Below are 20,620 nucleotides of genomic sequence, written 5' to 3' on the forward strand. Positions count from 1 at the left end.
CAGAGGTAGATGGATCTTTGAGTTCAAGGATAGTCAGCTACTCCAAGAAACACTGTCTCCGCAAATCAAAAAATGAAATTAAAACATGCTATCCCTCATCAATTTGCTGCCTCCAAGCTCCAACTCCTTCCTTACCTGCTTCACAGTATTGAAACTGGGCTTCGTACATATTCCTCCTGGGCTAGCTGGGACAGTGGTGAGCTTTTGCAGCATGATGGAGAGATGGTAGTGGATGTGTCTCCTTCCCGTTGACTTTCTCTTGCTGAGCTTCCCTAGTCTGTTCCTCCCACAGCACAACCTCCAACTACTCACTCTGACATCCACTCGGAGGCTGTAGAGCAAACTCCGAGGAACTGGCAGCAAGCTCTCTGAACTCAGCTTCTCTCTGCTCACTGGTTAGTTCAAACAAGTCCTCTTCAAGGTTGCACAACCCCCACCCTGCATCTGCAGCAGACACTGGAAATCAGGCGTTCAGACACATGAACCTGTTGGGGGCACATTTATATTCAAACCATAACTTGACATCCAGAGGCAAAAGATTTTGAAGGCAGCCTTGGCCGAGTGAGCCCTTGCCTCAAAATACATTAAAAGAGAACCTCAGAACTTATATGCTGCCAGGATAGAATGTGACCCTCTAGGATGCAGGATACACATACAACCAGAGATGTTTTAAAACAAAAACTTTTAGTTATATTTGTGTGTGGAAGTCAATAGGACAGCATGCAGGAGCCAGTTCTCAGCATCATCGTGTAGGTTCCAGGGATCCAACTCAGGTCTTCAGGCTTGACAGCAATGGCCTTAATCAGCTGAGTCACTTCACTGTCCCCTCAAATTTATTCATATAACACTGTGTCGCAAGTACTACAGCTGAGAACCAAAGGTGAAAACAGATCGGCTCCCGCTTAGTGTTATTCCCAAAGATGGAACGCACACTACTGGGCACACACAGGCACTGTGCTCTTAGAAAGAACACCCCACAAAACACACAGCCCTTCATGCTATCTCCAAATCTCCCACCCCAGACATGAAGCCTAGCACTCAAGGCTCATTATATGGACAAGTGTTATAACCAGAGCCAAGTGCACTGTCTTCCTTGTAGTGTGATTGAGTGGACTCGAGGGCAAGTGTGGTGGTTTAAATAAGAATGGCCCGGGGCTGGAGAGATGGCTTATGGAGAGATGGCTCAGAGGGTAAGAACACTGGTGGTTCTTCCAGAGGTCCTGAGTTCAATTCCCAGCTACTACACGGTGGCTCACAACCATCTATAATGAGATCTGGTGCCCTCTTCTGGCATACAGGCAGAACACTATATGCATTAAAAAAAAAGAAGAAGAATGGCCCATACAATTCATATATTTGAATGCTTAGTTACCAGGGAGTGGCACTGTTTGAGAAGGATTAGAAGGATTAGGAGATGTGGCCTTGTTGGAGGAGGTGTGGTCTTGTTGGAGAAAGTGTGTCACTGGTGGTAAGCTTTGAAATTTCAAAAGCCCATGCCAGATCCAAGATCTCTCTCTCTCTCTCTCTCTCTCTCTCTCTCTCTCTCTCTCCCTCCCCCCCGTCTCTGTTTCTGTCTGTCTGTCTGTCTGTCTCTGGTAACAGATCCCAGATGTAGCTCTCAGCTACTTCTCCAGCCCACGTCTGACTGCTACCATGCTCTCTGCCATGATGATGATAATGATAAGCCTCTGAGACTGTAAGCAATCCCACAATTTAATGTTCTCTTTTATAGGAGTTGCTGTGGTCATGGTGTCTCTTCACAGCAACAGAATAGTGTGACTAAGACACAAAGTAATTATCAAACCACATGGGCAAGGCCAGTATGTGTGTACATGCTTGTACAGGATTTATGCCCAACACTGCAGAGGCAGTGGCAGGAGGATCACCACAAGTTCAAGTCTAGCTTGGGCTACATGGCAAGTTCCAGGTCAGTGAAGCCTATATAGAGGAAACTCATCTTAGAGAAAAGAACAAAACACTCAGAAATCTTTTGTCAGGGTGTGTGAATGAGTGGGGACACAAATCAGAAGGCCCTACTGACAGTGGAGCCAGGGAAAACATCTAGAGTTTGTTTTAGAAAACTTACAGACAGTGCAATTTATTGTGTGTATATTTGCACCTTTATACATGCATGCATTTTTTTTTAATCTGATCACAGAGACTATGAAGCAATCCCCAGACCTCCGTGGATGGCCTTGAGCATAATAACCCTTCTTAACTCCTCTTCTCCTTTTCTTATTATTTTTTTCTTTTTCGTTTTTTCAAGACAGGATTTCTCTGTGTAGCATGGCAGTCCTGGACTAGCTCTGTAGACCAGGCTGGCCTCGAACTCACAGAGATCTACTTGCCTCTGCCTCTTGAGTGCTGGAATTAAAAGTGTGTGCCACCACAGCCTGGTTCTCTCCCTGTTTTTCTGTTGGCTTAATGGTGGCTGCCCATGAGCCTACAGATATTTTAATTATCATCTGCCACCCCAGTCCTCTACTCAGCACCCTTCGGGCCACTCAAGTAGCAGCCTGGCAGGGCTTCTGGTCATGCAGCTTGGGCTCTGCAGTGGCCATGATGTGCAGTTAAATTAAGTCCCTATCGTTCTATTTATCAATAAGACGCAGAAGTCGAAGGCTGGGTGAAAATCTGCTAGCTCGGAGGCTGAGTAGCAACTACCTGACCTTGCTTTTTCATTGGAGACACCGCAGGAGATTTGTCTCTTGCCTTGTCCCAAACTCCAGTGCGACCCTTTCCTTCCTGTGTGTCGCCTCTGTCTACGTTGCTGGCCTCTTTATGGGGCCAATTCCAGTCAGCTAGTTACTGGCTCTGCCCCCTGATTTGAGGTATAACTTTATCAGGAGTGTCAGAGTGCAATCAAAATATCCCACAGAGGTTTCCTAGTGAGATCTGAGGTTGCTTTACCCAGCAGAGCTGCATTAGGGGAAGACTGGACCACGTGTGTGGTTACCAGGTGTTTGGAAGGCTCTGCACTTGGCTGTGCGGTATGCTTTGATCTAGAAAGGGGGGGTCTTTTGCCCCACCCCTTGGCATTGTTATAAAAAGCCCTTTTGAAGAGACGGAAGAGGGCAGTGGATTTTGATCCAGGTTCTTCTGAAGCTATCCTGTGTTTCTGTCTTTCTTCTTCTGGGCTAGGCCTATCTTTCTATCTAACACTTTCTTATTCCTCTCTCCTCCTCATAGGAACCCTTTCAAAGGTGAGAGCTGGCCTCCCACAATCCCACACCTACTTTTCTTAATACTACTAGCTGAACCCTATCTTATAAACTTCTTGTCTAGATTTCTTCAACAACAGATCCAAAAGATTTTTAACCAGACTTTTAATCAATTGCTACTGCAGGATTACCAGCCCCAGCTACGAAGGCAGAGGCCTGCAGCTCCCAATCTTACTCTGATGATGAAGGTCAAGTTTGGCCAAGGATTTTGATGCCCCCATTCCACAGGAAGTAGTCTAATGATAATATTGCCCCTTTCCCCACCCTTTAGTGTTTATCAGTAATACACAAAAGGGGGGAATCTAAGCCCCTGGAGGCACTGAGTGGCCAGGCCCTGCCCCTGAGGACCTCCAACCACCAGCTTTCAACAACGAACACTCTAACTGCACAAAGAGCCACCCTGTCCCTGCCCTACAGAATAAAAAGCCCAAGCCAGGACTCAAAATTCCACCAATCCCTGAGCTTTCTCCAAGCTCTGGACTTGAAATCCCACAATCCCCTGGGGCTGGGGCTGGTTCAGGTGGCAAAGTGCCTGCCATGCAAGCATGGAACCTGAGTTCCATCCCAGAAACCACATGAAAAACCAGGTGTGGTGGTGTAAGCTTGTAACCCTAGTGCTTGGGAGATGGAGACACGTGGGGTTCACTGGCCAGGCATCCTATCTGTGAAACTCCAACCTATAGAGAGACCCTTCTTCATAAAACAAGATAGACAGCTTCTGAGAACCGAGGTTGTTCTCTGGAATACACACACACACACACACACACACACACACACACACACACACACACACTTCAACATTTGAGTATGAACAGTATGATGTAACACAAATCTCAAAAGGTCTTATTAATAATAAAAAAAAAAAACTGGAGCCAGATATTGGGGTGAAAACTGAAAGATCAGAGAAACAGAACAAGCCAGCCACGTTCTTACTTCTATAAAATCCCCAGCCTCAAGAGAGTGAGTTTCTATTTCCTCACACCTTATATACCTTTCTCTCCCCAGACATCACTTCCTGGGATTAAAGGCATGTGCCACCACTGCCTGGCTGTTTCCAGTGTAGCCTTGAACTCACAGAGATCCAGACGGAGTGACAGGATTGAGGGTGTGTATCACCACTGCCTGGCCTCTGTGTCTAATCTAATGCTGGCTCTGTCCTCCGATCCCCAGGCAAGTTTATTAGGGTACACAGTGTATCACTACAGTACGATCTATAGGCCTTGGATAAAAGCTGTATTTTTTCCACTCACCTCCACTTTCAGCAGTCTTGTAGATTTTCCAGTGTTGATCAAGGGAAAGCTGAATGCTTCTGTTTCTCCAGTACATTTCGAATAAGGTATTAATTGTGGCTAAAGGCAACCCCAAGTTTATTACACTACTATATTAAGATTTTGACTGTGACTAAAAGCCTTTGTACACGCTTATATTTACATTCCACTTTCCACCATAATATTGCTAGTTACCTTCTGTTACTACTGTGCCTGCTCATCTGTATACATGCCTGGTACCTGCAGAAGCCAGAGGAGAGTACTGGATCCTTTGGAACTGCAATTACAGCCTGTTGTGAGCCACTGAGTGGCTGCTGGGAACTATACCTGAGTCCTCTGCAAGAGCAGAAAGTGTCTCTTAACTGCTGACCCATCTCTCCAGTGCAGAATTCTGTTATTTGAACCACTGTCATATTGGGGATATTTATATTTGTTTTCCTTCTGAGTAAAATTATCTCATGCTATCAAAGGTCAGAGTTATTTGGCAGTATCTACCAAAGCTGATTAGATCCTAAGACATAGCAATTCCACTCCATGAATATACACAGAAAAGTGCATACATGTGCATTTTTATTATCACCCTAAGCATTAATACTGTAAAAGTCCATCAATAGCAGAATGGGCAAAAGTGATACGCTTATGTAATGGTATTCTATTCAGAATAAAAATAAACGAACTCTGCACATGCATTCATAACTGTGAATGAAAGAACACATGGTAAACAACTCAACTTCATATCAAGGTTTATAATGTGTAAAAGCCAATTTACAATGTTAGAAGTCAGAACTGTGGTTAACATTGAGAAGGTAACTGTTTTTATTTCATATAAACAAGTTGCATTTGGCCAATGATCTATTACTGATTTACAAGAAATACGTGTACCTCATGAGACTGAAAATAAGCCAATCTGAATGGTTACAGCAATTCATCAGAGGTCAGTTTGGTCTGCTGAGCCCAGAAATGAAGCCTGCATTTTCATTTTTTGTCATTTAATTTACCCAATAGCACTTGTGTGTGATAGGTTAACAAGTAGTAAATGTAAGGAAGAGAACCTGAAAGCACTCAGTATTAAAAAATAACCTGCAGGGCTTGGTGGCGCAGGCCTTTAATCCCAGTACTGAGGAGGCAGAGGCAGGTGGATCTCTGATTCTCGTCTATGTACCAAGTTCCAGGCCAGCCAAGGCTACCTAGTGAGACTCTGTCTCAAAAACCTAAAAAACAAATAAATAAAAAAGTAAAATCCCACCACTCACTGAATTCTCACGTTTTCTGCCCCGTGAGTTTTCTGGTGGGCGATGAGGTTTGACTTACAGCTGAAGAATTTCCCACACTCCTTACACTCATAGGGTTTTTCTCCTGTGTGAGTTTTCTGATGGCGAAGGAGGTTTGATTTCCTACTGAAGGCTTTCCCGCACTGGGGACAGCCGTTGGACTTTTCTCCTGTATGTATCCTGTAGTGAACAGTGAGGATCGCCTTCTGGCGGAAGGACTTCCCACAGTCACTACAGATGTAGGGTTTCTCGCCGGTGTGGATTCTCTGGTGGAGGGTGAGAGTTGTTTTCTGGCAGAAGGACTTCCCACAGTCAGAACAAATGTAGGGCTTTTCTCCTGTGTGAGTCCTCTGGTGGACAGTGAGGGTTGTCTTCTGGATGAATGCCTTCCCACACTCTGTGCACTGATACGGTTTCTCCCCTGTGTGAGTTCTCTGATGGTCCACGAGGTAGGACTTTTTTCTAAAGGCACTTCCACACTGAGTGCACTCATAGGCTTTCTCCCCCGTGTGGGTTTTGTGGTGTCTGGTGAGGGTCGCCTTCTGGCGGAAGGACTTCCCACAGTCCACACAAAGGTAGGGTTTCCCCTCTATATGTGTTTTTTCATGAAGCGTCAGGGCTGTCTTCTGACGGAAGGCTTTTCCACACTGGCTGCAGACATAGGGCTTCTCGCCTGTGTGGATCCGCTGATGCTCAATGAGGTAGGACTTCCTGCGAAAGCTGTTCCCACAGTAAGGACACTGGAAGGGCTTCTCCTCCATTTGAGATCTGGGCTGCATAATAAAAACTGACTTTCTGTACAGGAATTTCCCATATTTGTTGTATGTAGAGGATTTCTTTTCCATAAGATTATGTGGATGAATACCAAGGTCTGACTTTTCTAAAAAAGCAATTTCGTCTTTATTGTAGCTGAAGTTTCCGTCTCCTCTGTGAGCTCTATTACTTGGCAATAGCATTCCTCTCATAAGGAAGGAGCGGTCATATCCGTTACATTCAAAAGGCTGCTCTGGCATCTGCACCTTCTGGCATTGAGCCAGCGTTAGACCCCTTTCTATTTGTTTATGGAGGGTGGTTTCCGGATGAGTTTTCTCAAGTTTGGAATTCAGGATTGATTTCTCCCATCCATTATCCCCGAACCTCTCTCTTACAGGGTTTATATCTCTATTAATAAATTCTGAAATATTTTTCAAAACTTTCCCATCAGATTTATATTCAAATAGTGTTTTGGAAATAATATGGTTCTTGCCTGGTATAAGAGTTTTCCCATAAATATTGGCTTTCTCCTTAATTAGCTTCTTGTGGTTGATGATTACAATGGATTTAGAATGCTTGTCTTGGTAGTCTTTGAACTTCACCAAAACATCTTCATCTTCTAGGAATAAATATAATTAATTAAAAATTCTTAAAACACACACAAACACCATGATGTCTTGTTATTATGGTTTACAAAATGAATAGAATAAATCCTTTTTGTTTTTGAGACAAGGTCTTATGTAGATGTTGATCTTGAAGTTGCTATGTAGCCAACTTGATTTCTGATCCTTCTCTACACACACACACACACACACACACACACACACACACACGCACACGCACACACTGCTAAGATTAAAGACATGTGTCGTCAGCACTCCCCACAGTTTGTGTAGTGCTGGCGATTCAAGTCAGGCCTTCAAGCATGGTAGGCAAGTGTTCCACCACTTGATCTATATTCTTGCCCCTTAATTATCTCCTAAAGTGGAAAACCTACAAAACAAACACAGTCCTGGTAAGACACTGAAGGAGGAAAAAAACCTTTAAAACAAAGTTGCATTTTAATGCTGAAACTATAAGCTGCATAGAAAAAGTCTAATTCATGCAAGGATAAACAAACAGAAAGGAGGATGGTGAGAGGGGATTTTTGAAGGGGGAGATGCATACAGAATAAGGTGGGCCCAGCAAGGGTAGTATGCAGTTTTTTGTTTGTTGTGTTGAGACAGGGTTTCCCTATGTACCTAGGGTTTTTTTTTTTTTTTAAGGTAGAGGTGGGGGTAAACTGCAGTACAAAGTGATAGCAGGAGTGAGGCTGACACAGTATTTAGAGTGGAAAAACTTACACAAGTACAATTCCACTTATCTGTACTTCTAAGAAACTGAAAATGTGTTCATATTAGTAAGTGGAGTTGTATTGCCTCCCTAAGAACCTCAAACACCTCCAGAGACATGCTGTTACCCACAGTCTAATTGTTCTGAAACTGGAATAAAATTGGAAAATAAATTCAGAGAAGTATTTCCAGAAGTTAGAATAAAATTATTGCCCATTTAAGAAATATCTCAAATACTTGTTTATTGTTGTTGTTGTTGTTTTGTTTTTTGAGACAGGGTTTCTCTGTGTAACAGTCCTGTCTGTCCTGGAACTCTATAGACCAGACTGGCCTCGAACTCACAGAGTTCCTCCTGCTTCTGCCTCCCAAGTACTGGGATCAAAGATGTGCACCACCACTGCCTAGGTCCTGTTATTTATTTTAAATATTCTGAACACCCCCCCCCCGTGTGTGTGTGTGTGTGTGTGTGTGTGTGTGTGTCTGTGTCTGTGTCTGTGTTATGCACACATGAATGCAAGTGATCAAGGAAGTCAGAGGCATCAGATCCCCTGGAACTGGAGGTACAGGTGTCAGAACAGGGTCCACGGATGAAGCTGTGTGAGATTTCTGAGTGCTTTCAAGAAAACAAGACAAGAGTCTTGTAACCTCTGTTCCTCCATGGAATCTGCTTTCATGCCCTCCCAGGTGTAGTAAATAGGAGTGCTTTACTTCAGATTACCCATCATTTTACTCATTATTATTCAGAACGTTATTCCCAGCATGAGCTGTCCTCTTGACTGTATACAGTGTGAGTTAATGTGTACTTACCCTTGTGACTGTCCCTTGAACTCCAGGGAACTTTGTTCACATGACCTGGCTTTAACCCTCAGAATGCCCTCACAGTATAAATTGTCTGATACCCTGGATAAAGCTGGCTATAGCATGAGAATTTAGTGCGCCTCATTTTCAGGCTCCACTCTCCCAGGTTCACACTGCCAAATACAGCGGTGACAACAGGCAGCTCTGAGCCGCCTGACATGGGTGCTGGGACTCAGACTCGGGCCCTCGGCACGAGCAGTACATTCTTCTAACCTCTGAGCCACGTCTCCAGCCCCAAACCACGGGTATTGTAACATGGCTATACTATGTGAAATATCTAATTTAATCTTGCTGCTTTCCTAACAAATTAAAATATGCCATTACAGTGAGAGAAATGGGCTGAAACATCTACCTGAAGTTATTCATGTAAAACAAAGAAATCCCTATTTGAAACTAGATCAGACTATTATCATTCACAGGACTTTTACAAAGACAAGAACTAAGAGTGGAGAAAGTTCCATGGGGCTGGAGAGATGGCTCAGAGGTTAAGAGCACTGGCTGCTCTTCCAGAGGTCCTGAGTTCAATTCCCAGCAACCACATGGTGGCACCCAACCATCTCTAGTGGGATCTGGCGCCCTCTTCTGGCCTGCAGGTGTCCATGCAGGTGTCCATGCAGACAGAGCACGCACACACATGGAAAAGAACAAAGCAAGAGTGAAGACAGCTCCTCTGCGGACAAACGCATCAGGACACCTGTGCAAGAGGGACGGCATCGGGTTCTCAAAACGGCATGGCAGCACACGCCTCTAAGAAAAAGAGTGACTCTATCTTCATTCCAGGTCCTGTTCCAAGAAGGGCTAACTCCCTGGCTCCCTAGGTCTGGAAGCAAAACAGCTGACAGGTCTCACTGCTAAGCTGGCCTCTGGCCTAGCTGGGGTCACTACTGCTGGAACAAAACACCATCACTGAAGCAACTGGAGGAGGAAAGGGCTTATTTGGCTCACACTTCCACAGCACTGTTTGTCAGGGCAGGGCAGGAACCTGGAGGAGGAGCTGATGCAGAGGCCACAGAGAGGTGCTGCTTACTGGCTTGCTGTCCATGGCTTGCTCAGCCTGCTTTCTTATAGAACCCAGGACCGGCAGCCCAGGGCTGGCACCACCCACAATGGGCTGGGCCCTCCCCCATCAGTCACTGATTAAGAAATGCCTTACAGGCTTGTGTACAGCCCAATCTCATGGAGACATGTTCTTAATTGAGGCTCCCTCCTCTCTGGTGACTCTAGCTCGTGTCAAGTTGACATAAAACTATCCCACACAGCCTCAACTTGCTATGTAACCAAAGGTGCCCTCGAAGTCAGTTTTTAAGCGTTTCCTTTTGTGTGCACATGCACCTGAGTGTACATTGGCAGGTGGAAGTGGGAGGACAATTTGTGCCAACTGCTTCTCTCCTTCCTCCACGGAGCCCTGGGAAGCGAACTCAGCTCTGCAGGCTTGGCAGCCCTGCAGGACCTCGGCCAGCCCATCATTTCTACTTCCTCCTCCTCTACCATCTCTGTCTTCAATTCCCTTGAGCCCTGCTATGTCCCCTTCAATCCTCTGCCTTGTCAACCACTATTCATCCATGCCAGAACCTGCCCTCTCTACTCCAGCTGCTAAGGAAACTCCTACCCCTCCCACGGACACTTAAAGAACTCGGGACCACCAGAAAAATTACCTGTGCTACGAAACCAGTTTTAAGAGGTGGGCTCTAGAGAGATGGCCACACGGAGGCTCTTCAAATTGATCACATTTGTCTTGCTAAGATCACACAGTGAAAGGAACTTCGGTGGAAGCATTTGTCTGGCATATGTAAAGTGCTCTGTTCCACCCCTAGCACTTTACATATTTTTTTCACACAACAAAGCAGATATATACTGTACAGAAAGGGTGGCATACAACTGTATTTTACAGGTCCCTGGCTAACATCTTTAGAACAAAAGCTGTAAGGTAATTGTGTTGCATCTCCTGTAAGTTTATGCTTGCCCGTGTTTGCGTCATCCTCACACATTAACATGCACACACACATACACACAAACTCAAAAAGAAATGAAAACACTAGTTAGCAAATACAGAAGTAAAGTGTTTTTACTTCAAAGGTGCCTTTTATGGGGGTAGGGCAGGGTGTATATGTGTTTGTGTGGGTGTGAGCACATACATGTGTGCTCGTGCACCAGAGGTTGATACTGGTGTCTTTCCAAATTGCTCTCTATCTCCTTTTGTAAGACAAACAAACAAACACTACAAAAGACTTAAACATCTAAAACCGTGTATCAATCTTTCAACTATGAAGCTGAGTGAAGGAAATGGTGTAGAATAGACAAAACTAATTCTAGTAAAATTCAAAACTTAGTGGGAGGAAGGTTTCAGAAGAGACTTAATGGCAATGACTGAGTTAACAGTCTTTAGACTGGGATTTGGAACATGAGTCTATCCATTTGTCAGAATTGGAAGAACTATGTGCCAAACCTCTGTGTACATCATGTTGGCATTCTGGCCCACCCCTTGGGGACCCACCCTGTGTCCTGATGTGAATTCTCTTTTAAGGAAAAACCTCCCCCTTCTTCTTCCTCTCCCCCCATGAGGCATGCACATCTCCACTTTCCCTCTTTCTTCCCCCTCACTTTCTTCTCCCCAAATAAAACCCTTCACTGAGTGCTGTCTGCATGGTGTCTCTGTCTCTCACCCGCCGAGGCCTGTGTGCTGTATCATTACACATCATACCTACAAAGTCTATAATGGATTCTCGGTAAGATAACAGGAACCAACATTCCTTCCCCCCTCTCTCCCTCTCTCCCTCCCTCCCTCCCTTCCTTCCGTTTGTTTTTTACGGTTCTTTGAAACAGGGTTTCTTTGTGTAGCCCTGGCTGTCCTGGAACTCTGTAGACCAGGCTGGCCTCGAACTCACAGAGATCTGTCTGCCTCTGCCTCCCGAGTGCTGGGATTAAAGGTGTGTGCCACCGTGTGCGCCATCACTGCCTGGCAGTTTTTCAGTTTTGTAACATGAGCCCCACAACGGTGATGGTTGCAAACAAACAAACAAACAAAAATGCGAATGTAGTTCGTGCCCCTGAACTACATGCTTAAAATGATAACGATGGTGAACTGCACTCTACTGCAATTCTAAAATAGATACCCAGACCGTCAAAGCTGTGATTCAGCACTAGAGGATTTTCTGTTTGGGGCTTTAACAGCTGTACAACCCCCCCACACACACACCTTGGACCTCTGTTTGCTTAGGAAGCGTTAGAGATCAAACCCAGCTCCTTGGGTGTCTTAGGTGCTCCAGCACTGAGCTACGTCTTCATCTGTCCCACAAACTCTAATGTCTATGACTTACCTAGGTAGCTTTGACTTGGGAACATTCTCTCTGTCCATAGCTCTTCTCCTTGTTCCAATTTGCGGATCATATCAGGCTTTGTTATGTGAAATCCTGATAATGAAGAAAAGGAGAGGAAGGAAGGGACAGAGGGAGTGGGGGGAAGAAAAGTGAGATTTGATCTCAATTACTGGGACTCTAAACTACTCAGAAAGACACAACTTCATCGTGGCACATGGGTTATAAATTAATGTCTTACCAAAGTTAATAATTATATATCCTGGGGCTGGAGAGATGGTTCAGCAGTTAAAAACATTGGCTGCTCTTCCAGAGGACCCAGGTTCAATTCCCAGCACCAACATGGCCACTCACAACCATCCTTAAATCTAGTTTCAGGGGATCAGACATCCTCCTCTGCCCTCTACAGGCATCAAGGACACACATGGTTCGCGTGGGCGCGCACACACATCCAGGTAAAACACTCATATATATTAAATAAAAATAAGTCCTTAAAAGATGGTATATTGGGCCAGGCATGGTGGTGCATACCTTTAATCCTAGCACTCAGGAGGCAGAGGCAGGAGGATCTCTGTGAGTTCAAGGCTAGCCTGACCTAGGTAGCAAGCTCCAGAACAGCCAGGAGGATTACACTGAGGGGCGCTGTCTCAAAAACAAAATAATACATTTTGCTAACAACAGGAGAGTCACATGGCGGGAGGAGACGCCTCTGTTGGTAATGTGCTTGCTGCTCAAGCGTGAGGACCTGATTTTGGAATTCTGGAAAGGACATGAGTGACACTTACCCACAGAGATGAGGTGGCCATAGTTTTCCAACATGACATCCCTGTAGAGCGCCTTCTGAGCAGGATCCAGCTGCTGCCACTCCTCCTGGGTGAAGTCCACGGTCACATCCTTAAGTGACAGGGACCCCTGTAAGGGCACACTGTAGCAGTTCATCCTGAAGTTATTGGAAATGGGTTAGAACTAAATGTTGGGGACTAGTCTGGGGATGGTCAGTGGATGAACTAGTTTTAAAATTTTATCTTTGAAAAGGATTTGTTTATTTTATGTGTATAAGTATTTGCCTGGATACAGTGTATGTGTACCACATGGCTTCAGTGTCTGAGGAGGCCAGAAGAGGCCATCAGGTTCCCAAACTGGAGTTCCAGGCTGTTGTGAGCTGCTGTGTGGGTGCTGGGAACCAATCCAAGCTCTCTACAAGAGCAGCCAGTGACTATTTTTGAGGGGAGGAGAGTTAAGACCAAGTCTCTCTGTGCAGCTCTGGCTGTCGTGGAACTCACTCTGGAGACCAGGCTGCCTCAGCTGCTGAGTACTGGGATTAAAGGCGTGTGCCACCAACCTGATGTCAGCAGCCAGTACTCTTAATCACTGGGCCACCTCTCTAGCCCCCTTAATTGTGCAATTTGTGCTACACACACACACACACACACACACACACACACACACACACACACACTTTCTAAAAATACATCCAGTAATATTGAGCTTTTATCTCATGTTAAAAATATAAATAATCTTAGATCACAGTTTTGTGGCCATTGATTTACTGGTGAACCAAAATGATAAAAACCTTGATTCTACTCATGAGAAGTTATAAAGAGAGGCATATGAGAAACATTCACTCAGTAGGGATCAAAAACACAATGAGGGGAAAATGTACACAGAAAATGCATCACAAAGCAAAGAAAATTTCATTCTGTAATCTGAAGCTTCATTGAGCATACAAAATTTTGAACTTAGAATAAATCCATATTGTAGGAATAAAAGACATTAGTTTTCAAAAACTCAGGACGACTCTAATCTCAGCACTTGAGAGGCAGAAGCAGGTGGATCTCTATGGGTCAAAGTCAGCCTGGTCTACAGAGTGAGCTCCAAGCCAGCCAGGGTTACATAGTCAGACTGTCTTAAAAAAATGAATAAAATTTTAAATGAATAAAAATTCATGGAAGGAGGCCAGTTAGTAAACTCAAGGAATAGCAAAAGGCACAACCTGTTAGCAAACAGTCTTTGAGATCAAAAAGGCACCAGCTGCAGGGAAGCAGACAGCAAGTATATCAGGAGTGATACTGGACCCTTCCCTTCAAGGCGCAGATCTGAAAAATGAACTTACAAACGAAGAGCCGGCTCAGTGGTTAAGAGTACTCGATGCTTTTTCAGAGGACCTGGGTTTGGTTCTCAGCACCCACATGAGGCAGCTCTCAGCTACCTTTAACTGCAGTTCCAGACACTCCAATACCTTTCTCTCCCCTCCAAGAGCACCTGCACACATATGGTGCACACACGTGTGTCTCACAGGCACACACACACTCAAATTAAAATAACAATTTTTGTTTTGTTTTGTTTTGTTTTGAGACAGGATTTCTCTGTATAGCCCTGGTTGTCCTGGAACTCAATCTGTAGACCAGGCAGGCTGGCCTCAAACTCAGAGATCTGCCTGCCTCTTCCTCCTGAGTGTGGGATTAAAGGCAAGCATCACCACTGCCTGGCTAAAATAACAAATTTTAATAAATGGACTCAGCATGGCATCATGGCATATTTAATCCCAGTACTTGGAAGGCTGAGGCAGGTGGACCTCTGTGTATTCCAAGCCAGCCTAGTCTACATATCGAGTTTCAGGACAGCCAGGGCTACATAGAAAGATCATGTTTCAAAAAACTAACAATTTTTTTAATAGTTTTTCAAGACAGGGTTTCTCTGTGTAGCTTTGTGCCTTTCCTGGAACTCACTCTGTAGACCAGGCTGGCCTCGAACTCACAAAGATCCACCTGCCTCCTGAGTGCTGGGATTAAAGGCGTGCGCCACCACCGTCCAGCCAAAAATTTTTAAAAATAAAAAATTGGCTTGATCACATTTCTAACATATTCATTGTTATTGATAAACCATCAACAGGCATTAGTGGCAACTTACATAGTTGATCACTACTACTCTTCAATGCACGCTGTTAGTATTTTTTTTCTTTCCAGTATATGATCTTGTATATTCTACTGCAATGCACACAGGCCTGACCACAAAGTGGGCTGGAGAGATGGCTCAGCAGCTAAAAGCACTTGCCGCTCTTCCAGAAGACTAGAGTTTGGGTCCCATCACCCACATCTGGAAGCTCACAACCAGCTCTAACCCCAGCTCCAGGAAATTTGCTGACCTCTGACCTCTTCTCTCTTCCACAGGTACCCACATTAGTGTACACACACACAGACACAGACACACACACACACACACACACACACACACACACACACACACACAAATGAGAATACAAATTAACCATGAAGAAACATAATACATGTTATATGGTAACATTCCTCAAAAATAAACAAATGAAACCAGAGTCTGACTCATGATTTCCCCACCTCAGCTTCCCTGAAGCTGGACTGGAGGCGTGGGCCACCATGCAGGCCACTGGAGGTGGCACTCTTCAAGACTGGAGAAGGCTGAGAATGCCTTAGGTAGGGAAGACGATTAGGTAACCACTCCTGGAGATTATGCTGTGGATTAGTGGGCTAATGGAGGACCACTGGTTCCCACACGATGGGGTTTGAGACAACTGGTTGTAACAGCCTGGAGAAGGAAGAGGAGAGCTCTTGGGCTCACTGCAAAGGTAAGTATGTGAGAGCTGGGAGTGGGCAAGTGGAACCAGAGCCGAATGTAGTGGTGCATGCCGATAATCCCGGGACTCAGGAAGCAGATGCAGAAGGCCAGCCTCAGCTACACAGAGAGTTCCAGACTACTAGACCATACAATGAAGCCCTGTCTCAAAATAAACAACAAAAAAGAAAGAAAGAAAAGAAAATCAAAACAGAAAACAAAGGAAATAACAGGCTGGATCACAGAAGGTCATAAAGGAAATGAAGTGTGTATGGAATGGGAAGGTGGTGACTGTTAGTGGGTAATTTGTTTGTTTGTTTGTTTTTGAGACAGAGAGCCTGAAAGCTGGTACGTAGTTGAGGATGGCTTTGAACTACTGATCCTCCTCGCTCCCCCTTCAGAACAACTGTAGACCGGTGCCTCCACGCCCAGTTAATGTGGTGCCGTGGAGCTTGCTCTGTAGACCAGGAGCTCCACTCATGCTAAGCAAACACTCTACCAACTGGCCTACACTCCCAGCCCCTGCATGTTGAATATATGGTTCTGATGTCTGAATGGAGAGAAGTATTTCATAGTCACAGAATCAAATTAAGTGTAGTCTTGCAAAGTGATTCTGACTGTGTATACAGAAAAAGAGGACATAAAAAAAATGAACCGTTTGAAACTTGGAGGAAAACCAATACTTTAAAGGTTGGTAGATGAGGAATTTTATGAAAGAAAAATATGAAAACAAGTACTGCCTTCGATTCAAGAATAGATTACTCCAAGAGTGGACTAGCCCATGCATTTTCTTCTCCTGCAAGTGGATGTAAAATTTTAGAAGACAGATAAAAGAAAATAATAAACCAGTAATAGTACTGAATACTGAACAGATTTCCCCTGGCAGGTCACAGTTGGTAGGAATTCCTGGCAGACAGGAATCAATAGAAAATTAGAGAGGAGGGGGTAAAGAGATGGTTCAGTAGTTAAGAGCACTTATTGCTCTTACAGAGGACCTGGGTTCAGTTCCCAACACCCACATGGTGCCTAACACCTGTTTGCAACTTCGGATCCAAAGGATGGACACCTTCTTCTGACCTCCAAGGACACCAGGCACACACATGATACACATACATACACACAGGCAAAACACTCATACACATAAAGAAATGTAAGCTGGGCAGTAGTGGCGCACGCCTTTAATCCCAGCACTTGGGAGGCAGAGACAGGTGGATCTCTGTGAGTTTGGGGGCAGCCTGGTCTATGGAGCAAGCTCCAGGACAGCCAAGGCTAATTCAGAGAAACCCTGTCTTAAAAATAAAACAAGCAAAAAAAGTTCAAAAAAACTTTTGTCTTTTACAAGGTCTCACTTCGGAACCCCAGCTCAAATCAGGATCCTGTCACCTGTCTCCCACATGCTGGGGTTACATGTGTATCACCATGGCCAGTGGTCCAACCTCAGTTTTCTGTACCAGTTCACCTTCAAATGTCTACCCTGAAACCCTCACATACAGGCCATCTTTCCACAAACTAATCACGTGACCCAACAGTTTCACCTCCTACCCTTGTCTGCTCCTTGAGTACTCACAATTTAGATCTCAAGTCAGTGTCAAGATAAAATGGATTCATTCAAGTACAATAATTTACTTCTCTCTAAATCAAGACAATACATTTTTTATTACAGCAGTACTTCTGTAAGGAGACGGACAAAGGAGACAGTGAGCAGTCTGTGAACGGTGGCCATAAATAGAGGTACACCTGAGGAAGGCTTAAGTTCATCTGGTTGGAATTAGGTACCAGCACTGGAATCAGTGAGGCAGGTGAACCATCTCCAGGAGAAAATTGGGAAGACACCACCTTAAATATTACAGCCTAGTGCCACCTGTCTCTCCAGTCAGGACCTTAACTAGAGACCCCGGCCCTAGTCTAAAAAATGTTTCATGGAAGCAAATCCTAATATCCTGGCAGCTGAAGCAGCGTTACTAAGCAAATGTCCCTATTTCCTGAAAGAAAAGAAAGGAACTATCTCACCTTAGACATGGCTTTGAGACTTGTGAGAGATGAACCTCGCCGTCTGGGCTCCTCTTTTGGAAAAGGGAGGAGTCCTATAAAGGCAAAGACAGAAGGACGTGAGGAGCCAGAAGAAACCAGGCTCAAATGAGATCTCTCGGAATAACTCCACTACATCTGCATACATGTCCACTGTTTCCACATGCCGTCTCTGGGTGCACTTCCAAAACCCAGGACGGGTCTGTGTAGAAGCAAACGAGTCTCGCTTTCTCGCCAAAACCAGAAACCCCATCTCTTTCGGAGCTAGGATGGATTCCATAGAACCTGCTGCAGCTGGCAAATGCAACATTTCTCGCTCTTCAATTTCCCGTGGAACACAGGTTTACCGAACAGGTCTGGGCTGTGACTCGGGTCCAGCACTTGCTAGCGTGAGCAAGACTCTGTGTCCGATGCTCAGCACTGCCCCCCCCCACTGTCTTCACGCTCTCTCTGCTGACCTGTACCGTCACCAGCAGTACATGCCATCACCTTCCCAGCCCCGGGAAGCTTTTATCAGTTCTGTACAGTGGTCTAAAGGTCTATCTTTCTCCTTGTGATAAACTTCCTTTAATAAGTTGAACATTTCCCTTTCTGTACTCTTATCTGATTTGTTACACCCTTGCCATGGGTATTTTCTAATTGGTTGACTGCATCTTCTGATTTTTTTTCTAGTGTTCTCTCACTGAACTATATATACTCTTAGATCCTATTTTCTGCTTAGATGCGAATCATTTTGAGAGTCGAATAACTTTTCTTAGTTTCTCTTATTCGGCTTTGCATCGTGAAACTCTCCTCCTGTAAACTGTGTTTAACTATGTATTGTTTTGTATAATCAGTGTCTCCTCGACTAATAGTAAATGCCATCTTTTTTTTTTTTTTTTTTTTCTTTTTGATTTTCAAGACCGAGTTTCCCTGTGTAGCCTTGGCTCTCCTGGAACTCACTCTGAGGACCAGGCTGGTCTCGAACTCAGAGAGACCCTCCTGCCTCTGCCTCCCAAGTGCTGGAATTAAAGGCGTCCGCCGCCGCCGCCGCCGCCACCACCACCACCACCCATGATAAACATGTCATCTTTACCACATGTTAAACTTCTACATATGCTTCAAAAGACCTGGTCATATGTTACATTTCCCCATAGCTTAAAGAACTGGATTTCCTACTTTCTGTTTCAATCTCCTTATTGATTTGCTTGTAGTACACTGTTCAAGAAGCATAGCTGGGCTGGAGAATGGTTCAGTGGTTGGTTAAGAGAACTTGTTGCTCTTGCAGAGGACTCAGTTCCAAGCACCCACATGGCAGCTCATAGACATTGGTAACTCTAGTTCCAGGAGATACCCTCATACAACCGCTGTGGGCACCAGGCACACACATGATACAATACATACATGCAGGCAAAACCCTCGTGCACATAAAAATAAATAAATTTTAAAAAGTTATACAAGCATAATATATAAGCATTACTCAGTACTAACAGTTAATTCAAGAAGTAAGTACTGCATAACACATTTCAGTAGTACAGATGCAGACACAAAAGAAACTAACCACGCTTTGACAATTTGCCGACTCCCGTTTGGCTAAGCAAAGTCCGAAGTACTGACTGCTACAGTGAATACTCTGATTGGCAAAGTTATTTTAATTACTAAGATGAGGCTGTTCTTGGAAGTAAAAGCGTACTAAATATTTTTCATAATTTTCAGGAGCAGAAAAATCCACTTACATAAATGTGTGGAAAGCGCTGCCCTTCCTGCAGGCTCCGCGCAACACCATTCTTTCCAGCACTGTGTTTATTTAACATTGTGCTTCCAGGTCACTGGCCTCACCACTGGGAATTATGACAACCTTACCTATTCCTTCCCAACATTAGTGCCATCGTATTTTCTAAGTTCCTACTTAGAAATTTGTGAAGCAGGCTTGCTGGCTACTAATCTGATAATCAAATAGTACATAACTTCCTGGCTTGGTGGTGCACACACCACATGGAATCCCAGCAGTTGGGATACATAATGCATCTGTCTTTAAAAAAAATTACACATTGGCTGGGCGGTGGTGGCGCACGCCTTTAATCCCAGCACTCGGGAGGCAGAGGCAGGCGGATCTCTGTGAGTTCGAGGCCAGCCTGGGCTACCGAGTGAGTTTCAGGAAAGGCGCAAAGCTACATAGAGAAACCCTGTCTCGAAAAAAAAAAAAAAAAAAAAAAATTACACATATGTGATTGTATGGCATACCTCAATCATTTACATATTAAGGGTTCTACAGACATAAAACTATGAGAAACAACAGAAGAAAACACACAATTAGTGATAACCTTCCAAACATCCTTCAGACAACCACCAAACTATAGCCCCACAGAACCTGATACAATTCCAGGCAAAGTCCCTCACAATCACTCACGTTCACAGATCACTTTCAATCTCCGGTCTCACATACGAGTCACAATCTAAAAACAGACGCATGCCGCAGTAACCCTAAGCAAGACTCCACCATCCATCTTTCACACATCCAAGGAGATCACACTCACCCCCCCCAAAAAAAAAAAAAACCACCCATAATCAGGATGAGTCGAGGGAGACAAACCGCAACATGCATCCTCACAGGCAACACTCTTGCAGCCCAGGGCCCTGTTCCCGGGGACAGAGCTTTCTTGCGCTTAAACAAGCAAACTACCCCTGCGCCCTCCGGGTCACCAGCAGCCATCCTCAGGGTCACGCCCACGGACCACGCCCGAGGCCCTGTGCTGTGGCTGAGTGTCCGGGTCCCGCTTCCTTACCCCCCAAATTACCAGGCCCGGCTCGGCCTCCTGGTTTCCTCCCCGGCCTCCCCATCTGGATTCGCTCTCTCTGTCGCTGTCGGGATCGGGAGCATCCACTGCGGTCCTCAGCCTCTTCAGACGCCCCAGTACTCAGCAGCCTCACCCCCTGCCGCGGTTCAGCCATCCGCGCCTGCGCACACATCCCGGGGAGTCGCATTCCCAGGAGCCTCTGGGGCAGCCC

At 45.0% G+C, this 20,620-nt stretch overlaps 1 protein-coding gene across 5 annotated transcripts in view; it reads right to left on the reverse strand.

Annotated features, from left to right (window-relative positions):
- LOC114681681 (zinc finger protein 567) overlaps positions 1-20,595 on the reverse strand; it is a 32,742-nt gene extending 12,147 nt beyond the window's left edge. The window contains exons 1-5 of one of the 5 annotated variants that reach the window (XM_028855326.2): positions 20,410-20,595; positions 17,615-17,688; positions 12,802-12,928; positions 12,020-12,112; positions 5,655-7,132 (exon numbers count right to left, since the gene is read on the reverse strand). In XM_028855326.2, coding sequence (XP_028711159.2) covers positions 5,739-7,132; positions 12,020-12,112; positions 12,802-12,928; positions 17,615-17,688; positions 20,410-20,581 — 1,860 coding nt within the window. In that variant the 5' untranslated portion in view covers positions 20,582-20,595 and the 3' untranslated portion in view covers positions 5,655-5,738. Of the gene's footprint in view, positions 1-5,654; positions 7,133-12,019; positions 12,113-12,801; positions 12,957-17,614; positions 17,689-20,397 lie in introns of those variants that run through there. The other 4 variants (XM_028855325.2, XM_028855324.2, XM_028855327.2 and 1 more) reach the window with 4 other exon arrangements.
- Positions 20,596-20,620: the final 25 nt, after the last annotated feature.

This window comes from Peromyscus leucopus, chromosome 1 (genome assembly GCF_004664715.2).
Source record: "Peromyscus leucopus breed LL Stock chromosome 1, UCI_PerLeu_2.1, whole genome shotgun sequence".
Lineage (NCBI taxonomy): Eukaryota > Metazoa > Chordata > Mammalia > Rodentia > Cricetidae > Peromyscus > Peromyscus leucopus.